We start from the raw sequence: 23,503 nt of genomic DNA, 5'->3' as shown, positions 1-23,503 counted from the left end.
TACCCACTGGAGGCAATCACCAAAAGCAATGGGAACTATGAACCTGCAGCCTGAGAAAAGGAGACCACAAACACAGTAAGTTAAGCAAAATGAGAAGACCGGGAAACACACAGCGAATGAAGGAGCAAGGTAAAAACACACTAGGTCAAGCAAATGAAGAGGAAATAGGCAGTCTACCTGAAAAACAATTCAGAGTAATGATAGTAAAGGTGATCCAAATTCTTAGAATGGAGAAAATACAAGATATGTTTAACAAGAAACTAGAAGAAATAAAGAGCAAACAAACAATGATGAACAACAAAATAAATGAAATTTAAAATTCTCTAGAAGGAATCAATAGCAGAATAACTGAGTCAGAAGAATGGATAAGTGATCTGGAAGATAAAATATGGAAATAACAATAACAGAGCAGAATAAAGAAAAAAGAATGAAAAGAATTGAGGACAGTCTTAGAGACCTCTGGGACAACATTAAACACACCAACATTGGAATTACAGGAGTCCCAAAAGAAGAAGAGAAAAATAAAGGGACTGAGAAAATATTTTAAGAGATTATAGTGGGAAACTTCCCTAATATGGGAAAGGAAATAGTTAATCAAGTCCAGGAAGCACAGAGAGCCCCATACAGGATAAATCCAAGGAGACACACACCAAGACACATATTCATCAAACTATCAAAAATTAAATACAAATAAAAAATATTAAAACCATCAAGGGAAAAACAACAAATAACATACAAGGGAATCCCCATAAGGTTAACAGCTGATCTTTCAGCAGAAACTCTGCAAGCCAGAAGGGACTGGCAGGACATATTTAAAGTGATGAAAGGGAAAAACCTACAATGAAGATTACTCTACACAGCAAGGCGCTCATTCAGATTCGGTGGAGAAATTAAAACCTTAACAGAAAAGCAAAAGCTAAGAGAATTCAGAACTATCAAACCAGCTTTACAACAAATGCTAAAGGAACTTCTCTAGGCAGGAAACACAAGAGAAGGAAAACACCTACAATAACAAACCCAAAACAATTAAGAAAATGGTAATAGGAACATACATATTGATAATTACCTTAAATATAAATGGATTAATGCTCCAACCAAAAGACATACACTGGCTGAATGGACACCATAACAAGACCCATATATATGCTGTCTACAAGAGATCCACTTCAGACCTACAGACATGTACACACTGCAAGTGAGCGGATGGAAAAAGATATTCCATACAAATGTAAATCAGAAGAAAGCTGGAGTAGCTATTCTCATATCAAACAAAATAGACTTTAAAATAAAGACTATTACCAGAGACAAAGAAGGACACTACATAATGATCAAGGGATCAATGCAAGAAGAAGATCTAACAATTGTAAATATTTATGCACCCAACATAGGAGCACCTCAATACATAAGGCAAATGCTAACAGCCATAAAAGGGGAAATCGACAGTAACATAATCATAGTAGGGGACTTTAACAACCCACTTTCACCAACGGACAGATCGTCCAAATCGAAAATAAATAAGAAACACAAGCTTTAAATGATATGTTAAATAAGATGGACTTAATTGATATTTATAGGACATTCCATCCCCAAACAACAGAATACCCTTTTTTTCAAGTGCTCATGGAACATTCTCCAGGGCAGATCATATCTTGTGTCACAAATCAAACCCTGATAAATTTAAGAAAATTGAAATCATATCTAGGAGATTAGGAGACTAGATATCAATGCTAGGAGACTAGATATCAATTACAGGAAAAAATCTGTAAAAAATACAAACACATGGAGACTAAACAATATGCTCCTAAATAACGAAGAGATCACTGAAGAAATCAAAGAGGAAATAAAAAAATACCTAGAAACAAATGACACTGAAAACACGACCACCCAAAACCTATGGGATGCAGCAAAAACAGTTCTAAGGGGAAGTATATAGCAATACAATCCTACCTCAAGAAACAAGAAACATCTAAAATAAACAACCTAACCTTACCTAAAGCAATTAGAGAAAGAAGGACAAAAAACCCCCAAAGTTAGCAGAAGGAAAGAAATCATAAAGATCAAAGCAGAAATAAATGAAAAAGAAATGAAGGAAACAATAGCAAAGATCAATAAAGCTAAAAGCTGATTCTTTGAGAGATAAATAAAATTGACAAACCGTTAGCCAGACTCAACAAGAAACAAAGAGACAAGACTCAAATCAATAGAATTAGAAATGAAAAAAGAAGTAACAACGGACCTGCAGAAATCCAAAGGATCATGAGAGATTACTACAAGCAACTCTATGCCAATAAAGTGGATGCCCTGGAAGAAATGGACAAATGCTTAGAAAAGCACAACCTTCCCAGACTGAACCAGGAAGAAATAGAAAATATAAACAGACAAATCACAAGCACTGAAATTTAAACTGTGATTAAAAATCTTCCAACAAACAACAGCCCAGGACCAGATGGCTTCACAGGCAAATTCTATCAATATTTAGAGGGAGCTAAGACCTATCCTTCTCGAATTCTTCCAAAATAGAGCAGAGGGAGGAACACTCCCAAACTCATTCTACGAGGCCACCATCACCCTAATAACAAAACCACACAAAGATGTCACAAAGAAAAAAAACTACAGGCCAATATCACTGATGAACATAGATGCAAAAATCCTTCAACAAAATACTAGCAAATAGAATCCAACAGCACATTAAAAGGATCATACACCATGATCAAGTGGGATTTATCCCAGGAATGCAAGGATTCTTCAATATATGCAAATCAATCAATGTGATACACCATATTAACAATTTGAAGTATAAAAACCATGTGATCATCTCAATAGATGCAGAAAAAGATTTTCTCAAAATTTAAACACATTTATGATAAAAACCCTCTAGAAATTATGCATAGAGGGAACTTGCCTCAACATAATAAAGGTCTTATATGGCAAACCCACAGCCAACATGGTTCTCAATGGTGAAAAAGTGAAAACATTTCTTCTAAGATCAGGAACAAGACAAGGTTGCCCTCTCACCACTATTATTCAATGTAGTTATGGAAGTTTTAGCCACAGCAATCAGAGAAGAAAGGGAAATAAAAGGAATCCAAATCGGAAAAGAAGAAGTAAAGCTGTTACTCTTTGCAGATGACATACTATACATAGAAAATCCTCAAGACTCTACCAGAAAAGTACTAGAGCCAATCAATGAATTTGGTAATGTAGCAGGACACAAAATTAATGCACAGAAATCTCTTGCATTCGTATACATTAATGCTGAAAAATCTGAAAGAGAAATTAAGGAAACACTCCCATTTACCATTGCAACAAAAAGAATAAAATACCTAGGAATAAACCTACCTAGGAGACAAAAGACCTGTATGCAGAAAACTATAAGACACTGATAAAAGAAATTAAAGATGATACAAATAGATGGAGAGATATACCATGTTCTTGGATTGGAAGAATCAACATTGTGAAAATGACTATACTACCAAAAGCAATCTACAGATTCAGTGCAATCCCTATCAAAGTACCAATGGCATTTTTCACAGAATTAGAACAAAAAATTTCACAATTTGTACGGAAACACAAAAGACCCCAAATAGCCAAAGCAACCTTGAGAAAGAAAAATGGAGCTGAAGGAATCAAGCTCCCTATCTTCAGACTCTACTGCAAAGCTACATAAACAAGACAGTATGGTACTGGCACAAAAGCAGAAATATAGATCAGTGGAGCAGGATAGAAAGCCCAGAGATAAACCCATGCACATATGGTCACATTATTGATAAAGGAGGTAAGAATATACAATGGAGAAAAGATAGCCTCTTAAATAAGTGGTGCTGGGAAAACTGGACAGCTACATACAAAAGAATAAAATTAGAACACTCCCAAACACCATACACAAACTCAAAATGGATTAAAGACCTAAATGTAAAGCTGGACACTGTAAAACTCTTAGAGGAAATGATAGGCAGAACACTCTATGACATAAATCACAGAAAGCTCCTTTTTGACCTACCTCCTAGAGAAATGGAAATAATAACAAAAATAAACAAATGGGACCTAATGAAACTTAAAAGCTTTTGCACAGCAAAGGAAACCATAAACAAGATGAAAAGACAACCCTCAGAATGGTAGAAAATATTTGCAAATGAAGCAACTGACAAAGAATTAATTTCCAAAATTTACAAGCAACTCATGCAGCTCAATATCAAAAAAACAGACCACCCAGTGCAAAAATGGGCAGAAGACATAAATAGACATTTCTACTAAGAAGATATACAGATTGCCAACAAACATGAAAGAATGCTCAACATCGCTAATCATTAGAGAAATGCAAATCAAAAGTGCATTGAGGTCAATGCACCAGTGACCTCACTGGTGAGGTCAACTCACACCAGTCAGAATGGCCATGATAAAACATCTAAAAACCATAAATGCTGAAGAGGGTGTGGGGAAAATGGAACGCTCTTGCACTGTTGGTGGGAATGTAAATTGATAGAGCCGCTATGGAGAACATTATGGAGGTTCCTTAAAAAATTAAAAATAGAACTACCATATGACCCAGCAATCTGACTCCTGGGCATATATCCTGAGAAAACCATAATTCAAAAAAAGTCATGTACCACAATGTTCATTGCAGCTCTATTTACAATAGCCAGGACATGGAAGCAACCTAAGTGTCCATCGACAGATTATGGATAAAGAACATGTGGCACATATATAGAATGGAATATTACTCAGCCATAGAAAGAAGTGAAATTGAGTTATTTGTAGTGTGGTGGATGGACTTAGAGTCTGTCATACAGAGTGAAGTAAGTCAGAAAGAGGAAAACAAATACCATATGCTAACATATATATATGGAATCTAAAAAAAAAAAAGTTATGAAGAACCTAGGGGCAGGACAGGAATAGAGATGCAGATGTCGAGCATGGACTTGAGGACAGGGGGAGGGGGAAGGTAAACTGAGATGAAGTGAGAGAGTGACATGGACTTATATATACTGCCAAATGTAAAATAGATAGCTAGTGGGAAGCAGCCCCATAGCACAGGGAGATCAGCTCGGTGCTTGTGACCACCTAGAGGGGTGGGATGAGGAGGATGGCAGGGAGATGCAACAGGGAGGAGATATGGGGATATATGTATATGTGTAGCTGATTCACTTTGTTATAAAGGAGAAATTAACACACCATTGTAAAGCAATTATACTCCAATAAAGTTGTAAAAAAAAAAAAAAGAACTGTGGCAAGAGATGCTACTGGCATCTAGTATGTAGAGATCAGAGGTGTTTTCATCCTGTGATACACAGGATAGCCCTTCACAGCAAAGAACCATGAGGTCCAAAATGTCAGTAATGTCAAGGTTTAGAAACACCACTTTCTTTCCTCTTGTTCTCTGTAACTGATGATTGTTGAGCCTTCACCCTTTGACCCTCCCTGCTCAACCATATCTGCTTTAGTCGAGGTAAAAGTGCTCCATGTTGCCGCAAATGACATCGTTTCATTATTTTTAAAGTCTGAGTAAGGTTCCATTGTATATATGAACCACAGCTTCTTATCCATTCATCTGTCAATGCACATTAGGTTGCTTCCATGTCTCGGCTATTGTAAACAGTGCTGCAGTGAATACTAGGGTGCCTGTATCCTTTCGAACCATGTTTTTCTCCAGATATATGCCCAGCAGTAGGATTGCAGGATTATATGGTAGCTCTATTTTTAGTTTTTTAAGGAACCTCCATACTGTCCTCCGTAGTGGCTGTAGCGATTTACATTCCCACCAACAGTGTAGGTGGGTTCCCTTTTCTCCGTAACCTCTCCAGCATTTATTGTTTGTAGATTTTTGATGATGGCCATTCTGACTGGTGTGAGGTGATATCTCATTGTAGTTTTGATTTGTATTTTTCTAAAAATTAGTGGTGTTGAGCATCTTTTCATGTGCCTCTTGGCCATCTGTATGTCATGGATGGACCTGGAGATTATCATACTAAGTGAAGTAAGTAAGACAGAGAAAGACAAATATCATTTATTGCTTATATGAAGAATCAAAAAAATGATACAGGGCTTCCCTGGTGGCGCAATGGTTGAGAGTCCGCCTGCCGATGCAGGGGACATGGGTTCGTGCCCCGGTCTGGGAAGATCCCACATGCCGTGGAGCGGCTGGGCCCGTGAGCCATGGCCGCTGAGCCTGCACGTCCGGAGCCTGTGCTCCGCAACGGGAGAGGCCACAACAGTGAGAGGCCCGCGTACCGAAAAAAAAAAAAAGATACAAATGAACTTATTTACAAAACAGAAACATACTCAGACTTAGAGAAGAAACTTACGTTTCCTGGTGTGGAGGGCGGGAAAGGGGGGGGAGGGATTGATTGGGAAGTTGGGATTGACATGTACACCCTACAATATTTAAAATAGGTAACCAACAAGGACCTACTGTATAGCACAGGGAACTCTGCTCAATATTCTGTAATAACCTAAATGGACAAATAATTTGAAAAAGAATACATACATGTATATATATAAATGAATCACTTTGCTGTACACCTGAAACGAACACAACACTGCTAATCAACTATGCTCCAATATAAAATAAAAATTAGAAGAAAAAAACCCAGGGGCTTCCCTGGTGGCACAGTGGTTAAGAATCTGTGTGCCAAGGCAGGGTACAGGGGTTCGAGCTTTGGTCTGGGAAGACCCCACATGCCACATAGCAACTAAGCCCGTGCACCACAACTACTAAGCCTGCGCTCTAGAGCCCATGAGCCACAACTACTGAGCCCTCGTGCCACAGCTACTGAAGCCCGTGCACCTAGATAGAGCCCATGCTCCACAACAAGAGAAGCCAACGCAATGGGAAGCCCGTGCACCACAACGAAGAGTAGCCCCCGCTCACTGCAACTAGAGAAAGCCCGTGTGCAGCAATGAAGACACAACACAGCTGAAAATAAATAAATAAAAACATACAATAAATTAGATCAAAATATTTTTTAAAAAAACAAAAAACAGAAAAACCCATTGTGCTAAGTCCAGTGGTCAGTTCTCTGCCCTCATTGTGTTCCGTGTCTCAGCAGCATTTGACAGAGATGATAATGGGCTTGTTGTTTAAACCTTTGCTCACTCAACTTCCAGCACATACCACTTCCCTGGTTTTCCCTGGCTGCTCTTGGCTGGATCTTCTGAATGTTCTTGAGCTCTAAATGTTGAGGACTCAAGACTCTATCCTCATATTTCTCTCCCTCATTACTCACTCCTCAGGTGACCTTATCCAGTCTCATGGCATCAAGTGCCATCTGTCCTCTGATCTCAGTTTACTTCTCTAGCTTGTACCAATCTCTTAAGCTCCAAATATGTTTCTACTTGCTTATCTCATAGGCACCTGAAAGTTGGCATGTCCCCAAGCAACTTTTTTCTTCTTCTTTTGTTTTCTAATCTTTTATTATGGAAAAATTCAAACATATATACAAGTGGAGAGACTAATATGATACCTCCTCCTGTGTACATATCCTAGCTCAAACAATGAAAAACGCTTGGCCAATTTAGTTTTGTTTTATTTATAGTCCCACTCACGTTTTCCCACTCCCTCCACAAATTATTTTGAAGCAAATGCCAGATATCATATATTTCATGCATAAATATTTCAGCTTGCATCTCTAAAAGATTCTTTTTTTTTGGCGGTACGCGGGCCTCTCACTGTTGCGGCCTCTCCTGCTGCGGAGCACAGGCTCCGGACGCGCAGGCGCAGCGGCCATGGCTCACGGGCCCAGCCGCTCCGCGGCATATAGGATCTTCCCAGACCGGGGCACGAACCCGTGTCCCATGCATCAGCAGGCGGGCTCTCAACCACTGCGCCACCGGGGAAGCCCTTAAAATAAAGATTTTTTTTTTCTTTTTTGCGGTATGCGGGCCGCTCACTGTTGTGGTCTCTTCCGTTGTGGAGCGCAGGCTCCGGACGCACAGGCTCAGCGGCCATGGCTCACGGGCCCAGCCGCTCCGCGGCATGTGGGATCTTCCCGGACAGGGGCACGAACCCGTGTCCCCTGCACTGGCAGACGGACTCTCAACCACTGCGCCACCGGGGAAGCCCCTCTAAAAGATTCTTTAAAAATATAACCACAATACCATCATCACACCTAAGAATGAGCAATGATCCTTTAATATCATCAAACATCCAGTCAGCCCAAACTGATTCACCTGCCCTTCCTCCTGCCTTCCCCATTTTGGGAATCGGAGACTCCATCCCACCAGTTACTTAAAACAGATGCTTGTTTCATCTTTAATAAGTCTTTTTCTCTCACCCCGTACATTTAATCCATCAACACTTAAGGGTGAGTCTATCTTCAGAATATATCCAGCATGTCATTCTGTCTCACCACCACCACTGCTGCACTCTGGGCAAGCCAACATGATTTAGCACCTGGATTAGTGTCAGAGCCACCAAACTGTTCCCCCTGCTTCTGTCCTTCTAGTTAGCTTTCTTTGAAGGAACCAGAGCCATCTTGTAAATACAGAGGCAGGTCATGTCACTTCTTTACTCAAAACCCAGCCATGGCTCCCGATGGCATTCAGAGTTAACCCCACTGTTATGTGGCCCACAAGATTTTACATAATCTGCCCCTCTCCATCCCATTATTCTGCTTCATTGTTGGTCAAACACAGCACACATTCATACCCTTGTTTATGGTTTTCACATACTCTTTCCTCTGCCTGGGATGCTCTACTTCCACACATCTGCTTGCCTTGCTTCCTGAATTCATGCTGGTCTTTACCCAAATGCTACCTTTACAAAACGGTTTTGCCTGACCCCCTTATATAAAATAGCTAACCCCTCACCCTTACATTCTTTATTTCTTAATCCTTTTTCTGGCATAACATTGATCTCACCCTGGCAGGTTTTACGTCTCTTTCTCACTAGCAGGTAAGTTCCTTGATGGCAGGGTCTTTGTTCTGTTCACCATGGAATTCCCAACACCTAGAGACATGCCTGGCACACAGTAGGTGCTAAATAAATACTTCTTGAATGAATACTTGCTTGGTAGTATGTCTTTGGTCTGGCAATGATCATCTGCTTCCCAGCAGTCAATTTGGTGGCCCTTCCCTTGGTTTCAATTGGATCATATCTCTGGTTATTTAAACTGATAGATAAATAAAAATGTACAAGAAGAAAGTTTTATTACACAATATATCAAGAAAGGAGGAAGAATTTGTAAAAATCACTTGCATGTTGCTTTGCATTGAATTATAGAAATAAAATACGGCCACTTGGGAGTAGCTTAAGATAACAGCCTTTGCGATAGTTGTTTTTTCTGGCACCTGTTTTGAGTTTGTTTTCTCAAAATTATAGTATCTTCTTTTTCCTCCAAGGAATGCCAAAGAAAGACTTAATCACATGACACTAAACAAGACCTTATCTCATTTCTGACACTAGAGGGAACCCGGATTTCCTGGCTACCCTGGTACACAAGTAATATTTTGGGGCCTGACATCTGGTATGCAGCATGTGTCATTTATTTGTACTTATTTTTCTTTATACTCATGGTTCTACTTTTGATTCTATTAAGGGAGAAGATGGTGACCTGGGCCACCAAGGAGAGAAGGGGGCAAAGGGAATCAGAGGGAAGAGGGTAAGAACCAAAGGAATTTCCCCAGATCTATAGAGGCCCATATCATGACAGTCTACTCAAAGGACTATACTTCCACTGGGTTAATGGACTTCTCAGCAGGAAGCCCATGTCCTCGTCAGAATATTCTACACCTTCCTGGTCACTCCCCACTTAGTCCCATTATCATTTATCTTCTGAATGCAAATGCAACTCACCAAACCATAACAACAGAAAATTCAAGTTGGGAGTTTCAGTTATGTAGTATCAACCTTTCAAAGAACAAGTTTGGAGACACCTCTGTCTTTGATAAATCTAGACATCATTTGAAAAAATATTGGTTTAGCTGCAGGGCAAATATTACTGTTTCTTTAAGATTCTTCCAAGCCTTTACTTTCTCTTAGCTATTCTGAGACTAAACTCTCAAGAATGTGGCTTCCATCCTGGTGGACTTGGAGTCATGTTTTTCTCTGTGCTTTATAGAGTCTACCAATAAAAGCCATTCCTTCAGGTTCGGAAGATTCAGTATTGAAGAGCCACAATCACTACCATCTCTTTTTGGAAAGAGTAACCCTGTGGATACCTAACAACTTGGTAGTGTTTAGCTAATATACATTAGAGAGCAAGGCCTTCTGGGAAAAGAACATGGACTAGTGTTCAACGTAGGAGAGAGGAACAGAAAGAGAATGTATATTGTCTGGGCACCCAATAACTGGTATTTTCATAAACTGGCAAGGACATAAAGGAAAATTTGAACTATGCCTAACTTGGCTTGCTACTGGCTAATATTACCCTGCTCAGCTAAACTTCTCTCTCTTGTTTTAAAATTAAAAAAGATAAAGCATCAATTATATGCAGATAATGCTGTGTCAGTTCAAATCCCTGTCAGATAAGCAGTGAGTCCATGGTCAGCATAGACCTTTTCTGAGACACTGAAGACCAGAAGATAATAGGAACTTTTCCTTTCTCCTGATGCCTGGCCTTCAATACACATTTCCTGCATTCATTTAATTATATGACCTGGAGCCTCAGCTGAATATCGAGACATACTTTAAGGCTCTGTTTGGAAGTGTTTGTGTGAATTTACACATGTTGGCTGGGGTTAGGTATGTATGGGGGGGACTTAGATGGTTCCCACAAAGACCTCCCCATCCCCCCCCACCACCCAGTCTCCATGTCTCACTCTGCTGAAGACGGTTCATGAACTAACTGGTCCATAGCAGACTCATTAGACTCAGATATAATGACAACTTGGAATCTCAAGGTGGGTCTATTGGTTTTAATCAAGTCGTGTTCAAGGGGGAAGCTTATCCCTTTGGTTTGGTCATTTTTAGGGTAATGCTGGACTTCCTGGATTCGTTGGAACTCCAGGTGACCCAGGCCCTCCAGGACCAGTGGTAACATGGATTTCTCCTTTCTTTTATTTTCAACCTTTGTGTAAAATTGAATAAGGATTTGATGAGACATCTCTAAGAAGAAATAAACATTTAAAATGCACAGGATGAGCTAAATAGGGAATGTGCCAAATTTACTTTAGAGGGCATTAGCTTCAAGTTCTTACACAGTATAGTATTTATTAAATATAGATATTTTGACTTGAACATGGGAAAGATGTGGAGTGGCTGGAGATTCATGGATCTGTCTAAGTACATAAAACAATACACAAAGCTCACTGGAGAGTGCGTTTATCAGTGTAAACAAGATGAGCGGCAACATTTATGCAAAAACCAGAAAGAAATCCTAACAAAATATGACATTTATATAATCTTATCCTCACTGACAATGTTGCAAGCCCACAGATATTTGTAAAATTCCCTGGAAGGTCATTTGGTATGAAAGGAAAGACTAGAGGTGGTTGTCGTTTTGCCCTATGCCTGTCCTAAGAGACAAGGCCATCATCCGTGAAGGAAGGTACAGTGAGTTGGCTGCGGGTTGAACCAGGTAGTTTCACTGCAGTTTAGGGTTTGCTGGAGAGGTGCACAAGAATCTTAAAAGAAGAAGGACCACCATGCCCATTTTACAGATAAAGAAACAAAGGCTGAGGAGATTATAGTGAGCTGCAGGAAGTCACAAATGACTACCTCGTAGAGTACAAATAAGCACAAAGATCTCCAGACTCCCAGAGTGGCTGGAGTCAGGCGGATCTGTTGTGAAGGGCTCCAGGGAAGACTTGTGTAATGCTAGGGAATAGATAGGGTGGTGGTGGGTGGCCTGAGGAGAAGAGGTAGGGGAGGACAGGGGTCCACTTTAGAACTGCCTATAAGTGGTCCTGGGATCTTGAATGGCCTTTTCCTGAATTTGATCCTAAACTGTGGATTGGGGCTTCCCTGGTGGCGCAGTGGTTGAGAATCCGCCTGCCAATTCAGGGTACATGGATTCGAGCCCTGGTCCAGGAAGATCTCACATGCTGTGGAGCAACTAAGCCCGTGTGCCACAACTACTGAGCCTGCACTCTAGAGCTCACGAGCCACAACTACTGAAGCCTGTGCACCTAGAGTCTGTGCTCCACAACAAGAGAAGCCACCACAATGAGAAACCCCGGCACCACAGCGAAGAGTAGCCCCCTCTCGTTGCAACTAGAGAAAGCCTGTGTGCAGCAATGAAGACCCAATGCAGCCAAAAATAAAAAATAAATAAGATAAATAAATTTTTTAAAAAAGTTCACACACAACTATAAAAAAAATAAAAAGAATTCGCCTGCCAATGCAGGGGACACTGGTTTGAGTCCTGGTCCAGGAAGATCCCACATGCCGCAGAGCAACTAAGCCCATGTGCCACAACTACTGAGCTTGCGCTCTAGAGCCTGCAAGCCACAACTACTGAAGTCCATGCACCTAGAGTCTGTGCTCCGCAACAAGAGAAGCCACCGCAATGAGAAGCCTGCGCAGTGCAATGAAGATTATCTCCCGCTCGCTGCAACTAGAGAAAGCCTGTGTGCAGCAACGAAGACCCAATACAGCCAAAAATAAAATAAAAAAATAAATTAATTAAAAAAACCCCAAAAAACCCAAAAAACAAAAAACCAAAAATATCTGTGGCTTAGTCTCAAAATAACCTGGTCTCCTAAGAGTCTTTCTGTAGCATCTCCCTGGGCACCCTGGACTCTGGGGTCTGGGATACATCTCCTAGACACTCTGACCTCCTTCCTTAAGGAGTCAGACAGAACTTCAGGCCCAGGAGCAAGGCAGAAGGAGGTCTCTGTAGCGTGGTGAGCTTTCTCAAACTCTCTTGCCAACTCTTCAGAATAATGTGTTGGACTTCCAGAATCTTGCATTTGAAACCCATTTCTATTCTTTCCAGGGCATCAAGGGCCCCAAAGGTGTGATAGATATGATGGTAGGTGAAGATTTTTTTTAATATTTTCAAGGATATCTTTTATTTCTTCAGACATACAAAATGTAGTTATTTTATATTTTCTATCTGATTATTCCAATATCTGAAATAGTTACAGAATTTGTTGTTTCTGCTGGTGTGAAGATTTTAATTGTAAATTTTAAAACACAAAACTTTCCACTTTCACAAAATAGAAATCTGTAAAGATTCTTTAGTTTCTCCTCTTGTAAGTTCTCTTAGTACTTTAAGTTTATAGACTTTACTCTGGTAGGTTGTAACCAAATCAAATAAAAGGAGTAGAATAATATTTTAAATATTTAAACAATATTTTAAATATTTTCAAGAGTAGAATAATATTTTAAATCTGGATATTTTTGAGAAATACCAGTTGGCATGAAAGGAAAGACTTTGAGGTTACTACCCCAGTGGGGGTGGGGGGGAAAGGCTTTTTGTAATGTTCAAAAATTGCTTGTAAAGTATTCATAAGCCAAAACATAGTATAATACAGGCCACTGTGTCTTATGGCACACCTGAAAATGATCTCAGTCTTATGATGATTTTTCGTCACCCAAGTACAAAAATACTATTGAGGGGAGGGGAGGGAAGGACGTGGGGCAACTGAGGAGCAGGAAGTGATGGGGTCAAGGGGAGAACAGAACAGAGAGGAAGGGATCAAAGGAATGAAACAATTCTAGGGGAGGTGTTGAGGGTAGAATATCTTGCCTGTCATTCTAAAGAAATGTTACAGAAATCGCTAAGGTAGAGATCCAAGAATTTTAGGCATTTTTCTTCCTTCTGTGTTGACATTCCTGGAATTAAACTTCTTCAAAATCAGATTTGATTCCATTCCTTTGTGAGGCAGATTTTTTTAAAAAAAGAAGGGCTCCCCTTATCTATCTATCTCTAATAGTATGGGCAGTATATTGTATATAAAATAGTTTAAAAATATCCACTGGATCCAGAAATATAACTTCTGGAAAGTTCCATCTGTTGTAACAACTTTGGGGTTTTCTGTTGCGGATTAAAAAGCTTCAGATAGGCTGGGATAACATCCATACGACATTTCTAAGTCATGACGGTGAGGAGGAATATGCTTCAAATTAAGTACTCTTTCCTTTCTTTCTCCATCTTTCTAACAGCCTTGTGAAATCATCAATTTTGGTCGCGAAAATTGCCGTAAGTTGTTGGGAAAGGCTAGAAAGGAGCCAGGGGTGTGAAGTGGGAATGGATCATGCACTGAGAACATAAGTCACCTGGGGTTGGGAGGTGCCATGATCCATCATGGGAAGCTCTTATAATTTAACATATACGGCTCAGTCCCCACTTGGATAAGTAATCTTCCCCAACGTGGTCTCAGAAGTGAAGTGGATGATATGGAGAACAGTATGGAGGTTCCTCAAAAAACTAAAAACAGAGCTACCATATAATCCTGCAATCCGTCTCCTGGGCATACATCTGGAGAAAACCATAATTTAAAAAGATACATGCACCACAATGTTCATTGCAGCACTATTTACAATAGCCAAGATCTGGAAGCAAACTAAGTGTCCATCGACAGATGAATGGACAAAGATGTGGTACATATACACAATAGGATACTAGTCAGCCATTAAAAAAAAATGAAATAATGCCATTTGAAGCAACATGGATGGACCTAGAGATTATCATACTAAGTAAGTCAGATAGAGAAAGACAAATCTCATATGATATCACTTGTATGTGGAATCTAAAAAAAGTTACAAATGAACTCATTTACAAAATAGAAATAGACCCACAGACATAGAAGACAAACTTATGGTTACCAAAGGGGAAAGGGGGGAGGAACAAATTAGGAGTTTGGGATTAACATATACACACTACTATACATAAAATAGATAACCAACAAGGAACTACTGTATAGCACAGGGAACTATACTCAATATTTTGTAATAACCTATAAGGGAAAAAAATCTGTAAAAGAATATATAATACATATATGTGTATAACTAATCAGTTTGCTGTACACGTGAAACTAATATGATATTATAAATCAACCGTACTTCAGTAAAATAAAATTAAATTAAAAGTAATGAAGTGGATGAAAGGCATGTCATCTCACCAGTGAAGAAAAATTCCTCTACAATTGGCACCTCATGCAATGCAATGATAATTGCACACCTGCACATCTTGGTGCTTCTTATCACAAAACAGGCAAAGAGAAGCTCTGTTCTTTTATTTCATCCATTTAAGCAAGAGGGATCAACAGTGAGCCTTCAGTAAGAAATGGGTCTTTTTAAATTAACATTTGTGTTTTAAAAATGGAACTGTGAATCATCAAATCTTAAGTAATGCTTTGTCACATTCCCAGATTGTAATTCTTTGTCTTCAATGTACTCCAGGATATTTGCATCCTATAATATATACATTTCTCCACTTACTGGCAATAGGCAGTGAACATTGACTTGGCAAATTGCTTAGTTTGGGTTTTCTCCACAATCATCCCACCCCTATTATGCTGACTCTCCCATATTCTGTCCATTCCCATCCAGTTGCTGTTCAGGGAGATTCTGGAATTTTTTTTCCTAAAAATCATAAAGAATAATACCATCACCTTGACCACAAAGGAAAAGTTTCAGAGTTAAAGGTTAAAACTCTTTTACATTCAGGAGCACTGTAAAGTCAAAAACAAACAGAAAAATGGGGAAAATATATGCAATATAAGCAGTGAACCCAGGGAAAGGCCCTAACTTCTTTACTCTATCATGTTGAAATATATAAAATCACTGCTACTCAATCATTTTCATCTACAAACACAGATATTTCATATTTGCTAAACCTAAGTGTAAAAAACTCTTTTAGATTGAAAACGGGCCAAAAACATGAATGGAGGATTCAGAAAAGAAAAAAATACAATAAACCTGTAAAAATGTTTGACCTTACAAGAAGTCAAAGAATACAAAGTAAAATAAGATTTTTTTTTGTTTCAAATTGGAAATTTTTTTAAGATGAGGAAAAAAATCCCTATCCAGAGTTGAGAAATGTAGGTATGTCAATTGGCACAATTTTTCTGAAGAGCCATTGGACAATGCATATCAAAAGCCATAATTGTAGACCTATTTGGAGCTGTAATTGGACAGAAATGAACAGATACAAGTTCAAGTATTCTCATCACAAAGGGATGTTGACAGAAGAAATCATGAGACATCATAGGAGACCAGATGATACTGCTCTAAATTTATTGATGGAAGGAATACCATAAAGTGAAAAAGGATTCAGAACAGAGCATAGCCTAAGCTCCAAGTCTTATAAAATGAAATAAAACAAGTGATAGATATACATATATACACATATATATGATAAATTAAGGGTAATTTTAATATATTGTTTTCTAGTATTTTCCATGAAAATATATTGCTTGTGTATACATGCTTATACATAATATATGCAATATACAATTAATATTATTACTAACATTAATAAACAATATATTAATAACCAACAATACAATAATTAATATTAATAATTACTAATATTACTATATTTTATTATATAGAATTTAAGATATGTGTGTATGCATATGTGTGTGTATATATAGTCTCTGAGTAGCTAAGTGTATTAGATTTAAGTTCAGTACAGTGTGACTCAGTGCTCAAACGCAGGAACACCAACATAGTCCTCAAATCAGCCTGGAGGTAGCCAGTCCCGGGATGATGGAGCGCCATGGTGCCTAGGGATGGGTGCCCAGGGATGCAGCCTCTTTATATTTTCCTGCACTGCCACTGGGGTGGGGATGCTGTTTCCGAAATCACCTCATGGTCCAAGATGTCTATCAAGCTTCAGCCAGCAGGTAAAGGAAAGGAGGATACTTTTTCAAGGTTGTACCTCCCATGGTTCTAATTCTGTTATCCAGAGCTTAGTAAGATGTCACCCCACTGAGAAATGTACCCTTTGTTCCAGGCAGCCATATACCCAGCCAGAGACTGGGTTTCTGTTACCATGGAAAAAAGGGAGAGCAGATATTGGGGAGCAAGGTGAGGTCTCTCTGCCACACTCAGGCAGAACTCGGAGAGGCTTGAATTTCTCAGAGGAGATGGTTTTCATACTGAAGCTGGCAAACGTGGCTTCGCCTATGTCAACTAACAACGTCTTTTCTCTCCAAAATCGTTTCCCTTCTAGCCTGTTCAGGTAAGTAACATTTCTTCTTATTCACTCCAACCTTCATCCGTTTACAGACATTACAGGCAATCCTAAATCTGTGTATCCACGTGTCTAGGTGTTTCCGAATGCCCAGTGTTACCGACCGAGGTGGTCTTCGCCTTGGAAGTGTCAAATGACGTCTCCCAGTTGGATTTCGAGAGGATGAGAGGCATTTTACTATCTCTGTTGATGAAGACGGAAATCAGTGGGAGTAACTGCCCCACGGGTGCCCGGGTGGCCATCGTCTCCTACGACAGCAAAACAGATTACGTGGTTCGCTTCTCCGACCATAAGGGGAGGCCCGCGCTCCTGCAGGAGGTCAGGGGACTCGCCCTGGCAGGGTCCTTTAGCAGCAGGAACCTTGGGGACTCCATGAGGTTTGTGGTGAGACATGTATTCAAGCGCGTGCGCGCGGGCCGCCTCCTGAGGAAGGTGGCCGTGTTCTTCCAGGCGGGCTGGATCCAGGATGCAGGTTCCATCAGCACAGCCACGCCGGAGCTCAGTGCGCTGGACATCACCTCTGCGGTCATCACCTTCACAGAGGACCACAACCTCCCAGACGCCCTACTGGTAAGTGGGGGACCGCGGCTGCGCCGGGTTCTGGGGGTTAGTGCCTGGTTCCTGCTCCTCCACCAAGGAGCACATGAGGAGTGAGAGCTGGTCAGGGGAAGAATTCTCCAGAAACTGAAGTATATGCGTGGGAGGGGGCAGGTGCGGGGTTGGGGGGATGTCTCATTACAGACTCTGCTACCAGTGCTACTGCTGGTACCTACTGGCCATCCTTGAGCCTCTGTGCCATGTGCCTTTTAAACACTGTCTTATTGAATTATCCCCCAAACTGTATAAGGTAAATGTCATTGTGATCTCCATTTCAGAGATAAGAATACTGAGGCTTAGAGAGAGGTTAAGTATATCATCAAAGATCAAATATCTGTTGGGGGCAGACCAATTTTATCTGCCTTCACAGCCTGTGCTTAACCACTCTAGGCTAACCTGTATCATGGGGGTCCACAGACTGTAATTTTCTCTCCTCTTTTTTATTTGGGGTATAAAATCCACATCCATATACAAAGTGGGTAAGAGGAACTGATTTTAAGGATACAGCTAGATGGATTTTTGTATATGTTTAAAGTGCTGTGACCTAGACATGGTTCGAGATATTGAATACTTTTGGCATTCTATAAGTTTTCTAGTACGACCTTTCCGGCTTCTGTCACCTGTTCTGAGCCTTGGTGCAATGTGAATCCTACAGAATGTACTCTTTATATCTGGCTTCTTTCACTCAATGTCTGTTCTTTTGTTCATCCATGTTGTTTATATGAGTAAATTTTTTAACTGCTTTTCTGAAGTATTCTAGTGTGTGTATATACCATAATTTATTTTTATTTTTTAAAATTGAAGTATAGTTGATTTACAATTTTGTGTTAGTTTCAGGTATACAGCACAGTGATTCATATATATATATATATATATATATATACTCTTTTTCAGATTCTTTTCCATTATAGGTTATTACAAGATATTGAATATAGTTCCCTGTGTTATACAGTAGATCTTTGTTGGTTACCTATTTTATATATAGCAGTATGTATCTGTTAATCCCAAACTCCTAATTTATCCCTCTCTCCTTTTCCCTTTGGTAACCATAAGTTTGTTTTCTATGTGTATCACAATGTATTTATTGATTTATTCTCTAGACTTTACTTTTCTAACTGAAACCCATGTAACACATTCTCATGGAACATATGGGATGATTTATCAGAATGAAAGGCGATTTCCTTTTTAAGTGATTTCAGGATGCTGATGAATATCAGACTGAGCTACATTCCATTGCCAATATTCAACCGTTTCTGATCTGCGAAAACGGAAGTGTCATATGGTTCAACCTAAGAGCTAAGGAATTCAGCTGTGTTAGACCATTTAATTTTCTCTGAAGGTTGGGTGTGTAGTTCGAGTGTTAGGTGAGAGATTTTGTTGACACAGCTGTGAATATGCTTCTAAGATCAATAGGTAAGATCATGACAGCTTGCGAACTGTTGGGAAGGATGGACAAAATATCTTGAGTTTTCAGAAATAAAGTTAAGATGCAGAGGGTGAGCCCCTTGTTCCCTGTTAATCCCTCTTGCCTCCCAGGGTGTCTGGACAGGGACGGGTTGGGGGATGGTGGCAACTCTCAGTGGATTAGTAAAGGCAGGGTGAAACAAGTCACATTTTATTTTTTTTTATTTTTATTGAAGTATAATTGACTTATAATATTTTATTAGTTTCAGGTGTGTACAACATAGTGATTTGATATTTTTATACATACAAAATGGTCACCATAATAAGTCTAGTTATGCTATGTCACTGTACAAAGATATTACATAGTTATTGACTATATTCCCCACACTGTACATTTTATAGCTGTGACTCATATTTTGTAACAGGAATTTTGTACCTCTATTTTTATTTTTATAAATTTATTTATTTTATTTATTTATTTTTGGCTGCATTGGGTCTTCTTTGTTGTGCATGGACTTTCTCTAGTAGTGGTGAGCGGGGGCTACTCTTCATTGTGGTGCACGGGCTTCTCATTGCAGTGGCTTCTCTTGTTGTGGAGCATGGGCTCTAGGCTTGCGGACTTCAGTAGTTGTGGCTTGCAGGCTCTAGAGCACAGGCTCAGTAGTTGTGGCGCAGGAACTTAGTTGCTCTGCAGCATGTGGGATCTTCCCGGACCACACCTCGAACCCGTGTACCCTGTATTGGCTGGCGGATCCTTAACCACTGCACCACCAGCGAAGTCCGCAATTTTGTACCTCTTAACCTCCCTCACCTATTTCTCTCATCCACCCACCCTCCTCCCTCTGGCAACCACCAGTTTGTTCTCTTTATCTATGAGTCTGTTTCTGTTTTATGTTTGTTCATTTTTTTTTGTTTCTTAGATTCCACACATGAGTGAAATCATATGGTAGTTTTCTTTCTCCATTCTGACTTATTTCACTTAGCATAATACCCTTTAGGTCCACCCATGTTGTCACAAATGGCAAGACTTCATTCTCTTTGTGGCTAAGTAATATTCCATTGTGTGTGTGTGTATACACATCTCTATATATGTATATATTTATATGTGTGTGTATATATATATATATATATATATATATATATATATATATATAATCTTCTTTATCCATTGATCTATTGAAGGACACTTAGGTTGCTTCCATTTTGTAGCTGTTGTAAATAATCCTGCCATGAACATAAGTGTGCATATATCTTTTTGAATCTGTGTTTTGCTTTCTTTGGGTAAATACCCAGAAGTGAAATTGCTGGATTATATGGTAGTTCTATAATTTTTGAGGAACTGCTATACAGTTTTCCACAGTGGCTGCACCAATTTACACTCCCACCAACAGTGCATGAGGGTTCCCTTTTCTCCACATTCTCACAAACACTTGTTATTTGTTCTCTCTCTTTTTTTTTAAATATCAAAAATTCTTTATTTTGAAAAACAATTTGACATAATTTATATATTGAACCTGTGGTACACACACACAATGAAATTAATTTAAAAAATGTTTTGCATTTAAAAAATATTTTCAAGGGTAGTTGATTTACAATGTTGTGGGTTTTTTTTTTACATCTTTATTGGAGTATAATTGCTTTACAATGGTGTGTTAGTTTCTGCTTTATAACAAAGTGAATCGGTTATACATATACATATGTTCCCATATCTATTTGTTCTCTTTTTGATGATAGACATTCTGAGTATGTCTCAGGATGTCTATCATCAAAGGTTATATGAGGTTATATGAGGTATGAGGTCATATCTCATTGTGGTTTTGATTTCCTTGATGGTTAGTGATGTTGAGCATCTTTTCATGTATACAATGTCATCTGTATGTCTTTGGAAAAATATTCAGCTCCTCTGCCCATTTTGTAATTGGGTTGTTTGTTTGCTTTTTGATGTTGAGTTGTATGAGTTCTTTCTATAGTTACTGGATATACGGTTTGCAAATATCTTCTCCCATTCAGTAGGCTGCCTTTTCTTTTTGTTGATGGTTTCTTTCCTTCACTGTGCAAACCTTTTTAGTTTAATGTAGTCCCATTTGTTTATTTTTGCTTTTGTTTCAAATACATAACAGTTTAAATTAGAGATGGAACTTTTGTCTTTGGCTCTTTCCTCAATAACAAGGTGCTGTAGAAAAAGTCTCTTTGTCTTTCTGAGTTTCATTTTGCTCAGCTCTAAAATGGAGAGAGTGTCGCAACTTGATGTTATTTAAGGCTCCTATCCAGGTGTAATTATCTACTTTTTAAAAGGCATTTCCCTAACATTTGGAGAGTGATACTCAGGGTACAATTACGATTAACCCCACCCCATTGTTCATCAGTGCTGCTCTCTGAGAGGGGATCCTGGGTAGACAGCATCTGGATGGTCCTTTGTCAAGATGTTCTGGCCCTCTCAGCTGCTTTAGGTGCGAGTGAAAGAATGACATAGTGTGTGAGAAGAAACTGCCAGCTTAAAGGTACTTGCATCTCAGTTCTGTCCTTTCTGTCTGCTCTTCTCTTAATTTCTTATACATATTCTTGCCCCGGGATGCTGGGGGATGAGTCTGTTCCTTCAATTTAACAATTTAGAAAGTTGTTATATGGTACTTGCCAGCTCAGATGTAATGAATGACCTCAGTTCTGGTGACATTGGCAAGGAGAGAAACCATAAAAATGACAACCCCATCCTCAGAGACTTTCAACAAATCCTCATTTCTTCACAACTGGGCGTACTGCATCTCATAACCTTCCCTTCTCTGTGCTTTATCCTTAGTGGAATCCAGTTAGGAGAGTGGGAATGTCCTGTAATTTTCTTTCTGAATTATCTGCTTGAGGGCTCCCTTTGACAACCTGTGGGGCTTTTGTCTTTCACCTCTATGTTATTTTATTTTTCAGAACAACACCCCCATACTTCTAGAAAAATGATGGTTGTTCAATTTGAAATGATTGTATAAAGAGATGCCTAATTTCTCGTCCATTTAAACATGCTTGGAAGTTATGGGGCATATTGGAAAGATTTCTTAAACCATCCATTGAATCAACCTCAGTCCTAAATAAAGCAATATTATAGCATTTGGACGATTCTTGCCTAATCCCATTAAGAACTGTCTAATTGCCTTATGTCTCAAAACATAAGACTTAATGTGCCCCTCTTTTTTAAAGTCAAAAAGTGGAGGATTACAGGGAAAATGCAATTTGTTTGCCTCATTTTGAATTTCATTTTTCTTTATAAAAAATCTAGCACTTTTTCCTTTGAAACAATAGCTAGGAAAATAGCTCACATTTATTGATCCAGGTGCTATTCTGAGATCTTCCCAATTATTGATTCATTTAATCCTTACAACAACTCAAACAGATAACTATTATTATGGGCCCATTTTTCAGATGATGAAACTGAGACCCAGAGAAGTTAAATAACTTGCTCAAGGTCTGGAATCCCCATTCACAATGAGATTTTAATTCAAAGTCAAAAACAGGAAAAGAAGATAGTTGAGAAGTTCTAAGTTTTTTCCACGTATTAATTAATTTTATCTATACAAGAACACTATGAGAGAGATTTATGAACTGGCCCTATTTCTATTTCCGTGTACTGCTCTTAAAAAAAAAAAAATCCCAAGAATGGAATACTGGCTATCATGCAGAAAAAAACAATTAGCTTTAGCAGATGAAATATTAAGAGGAAGGCCAAAGGGACTTGGGGAGGAGTAATTTTTAAAAATTTGGCATAATTTTAGAATTCAGAAAAGTTGCAGGAGGACATTCATTTTTTTTTTTTGAAGGAAGTGTTGGGTTGTCCAGACACCCCTTTCAGAGGCCATGGATGCCTCGCTGCTGAGGCCTTGTGGGCTGCTGTTTTCGATTAGATTGTTACCACCCTGGAGTGAGGATTAGTAGCTGAGGGAAGGAATTAGGCAATGAGACTTCAAACTCTGGCTTTGTCCATTGTGTAATCTGGACATGTCATTTGGCACTGGTGCCTCAATTTAGTCACCTGTAAAATGGGGATAAACTCACAGGTTTGCTGTGAGAGCTGTAGGAAGTAGTGTCCACAGGGACGTCTGACACTTTCTGTGTATACGCGATGCAGGCCATGATTATTGCCATCTCCTCAAGGTCATCAGGAATGTGCATTTTCCCAGTAACTGTATATTAAATCAGAAAGCTTCCATTTATTTACAGCACCTATGAAGTTCCTGCCACCATGCTATGTCCTTTTCATGCCTTGTCATCTTCACCTCTCACTCCTCAAAATGTGGTCCTGGGACCAGCAGCATATCAGCCTCACCCAGGTTTGTGAGAAATGCCAAATCTGAAGCTTTCTCCCTGATCTAATCTATCAGGCTCTGCATTTTTAATAAGATCCCCAGAAGGTTTCCATGAATGTTAAAGTCTGAGGA

General features: G+C 39.3%; 1 protein-coding gene across 1 annotated transcript in view; it reads left to right on the top strand.

Moving 5' to 3' along the window:
• LOC138414068 (collagen alpha-4(VI) chain-like) overlaps positions 1-23,503 on the top strand; it is a 62,858-nt gene that overhangs the window by 24,067 nt on the left and 15,288 nt on the right. Inside the window, 7 exon segments of the mRNA XM_069540655.1 lie at positions 9,401-9,436; positions 9,534-9,596; positions 10,907-10,969; positions 12,873-12,908; positions 14,045-14,081; positions 17,061-17,069; positions 17,158-17,651. Coding sequence (XP_069396756.1) covers positions 9,401-9,436; positions 9,534-9,596; positions 10,907-10,969; positions 12,873-12,908; positions 14,045-14,081; positions 17,061-17,069; positions 17,158-17,651 — 738 coding nt within the window.

This window comes from Delphinus delphis, chromosome 4 (assembly GCF_949987515.2).
Source record: "Delphinus delphis chromosome 4, mDelDel1.2, whole genome shotgun sequence".
In the NCBI taxonomy this organism is placed as follows: Eukaryota; Metazoa; Chordata; class Mammalia; order Artiodactyla; family Delphinidae; genus Delphinus; species Delphinus delphis.
The sequence above is the reverse complement of the archived record's forward strand: the minus strand, read 5'-3'. Positions and strand labels throughout refer to the sequence as shown.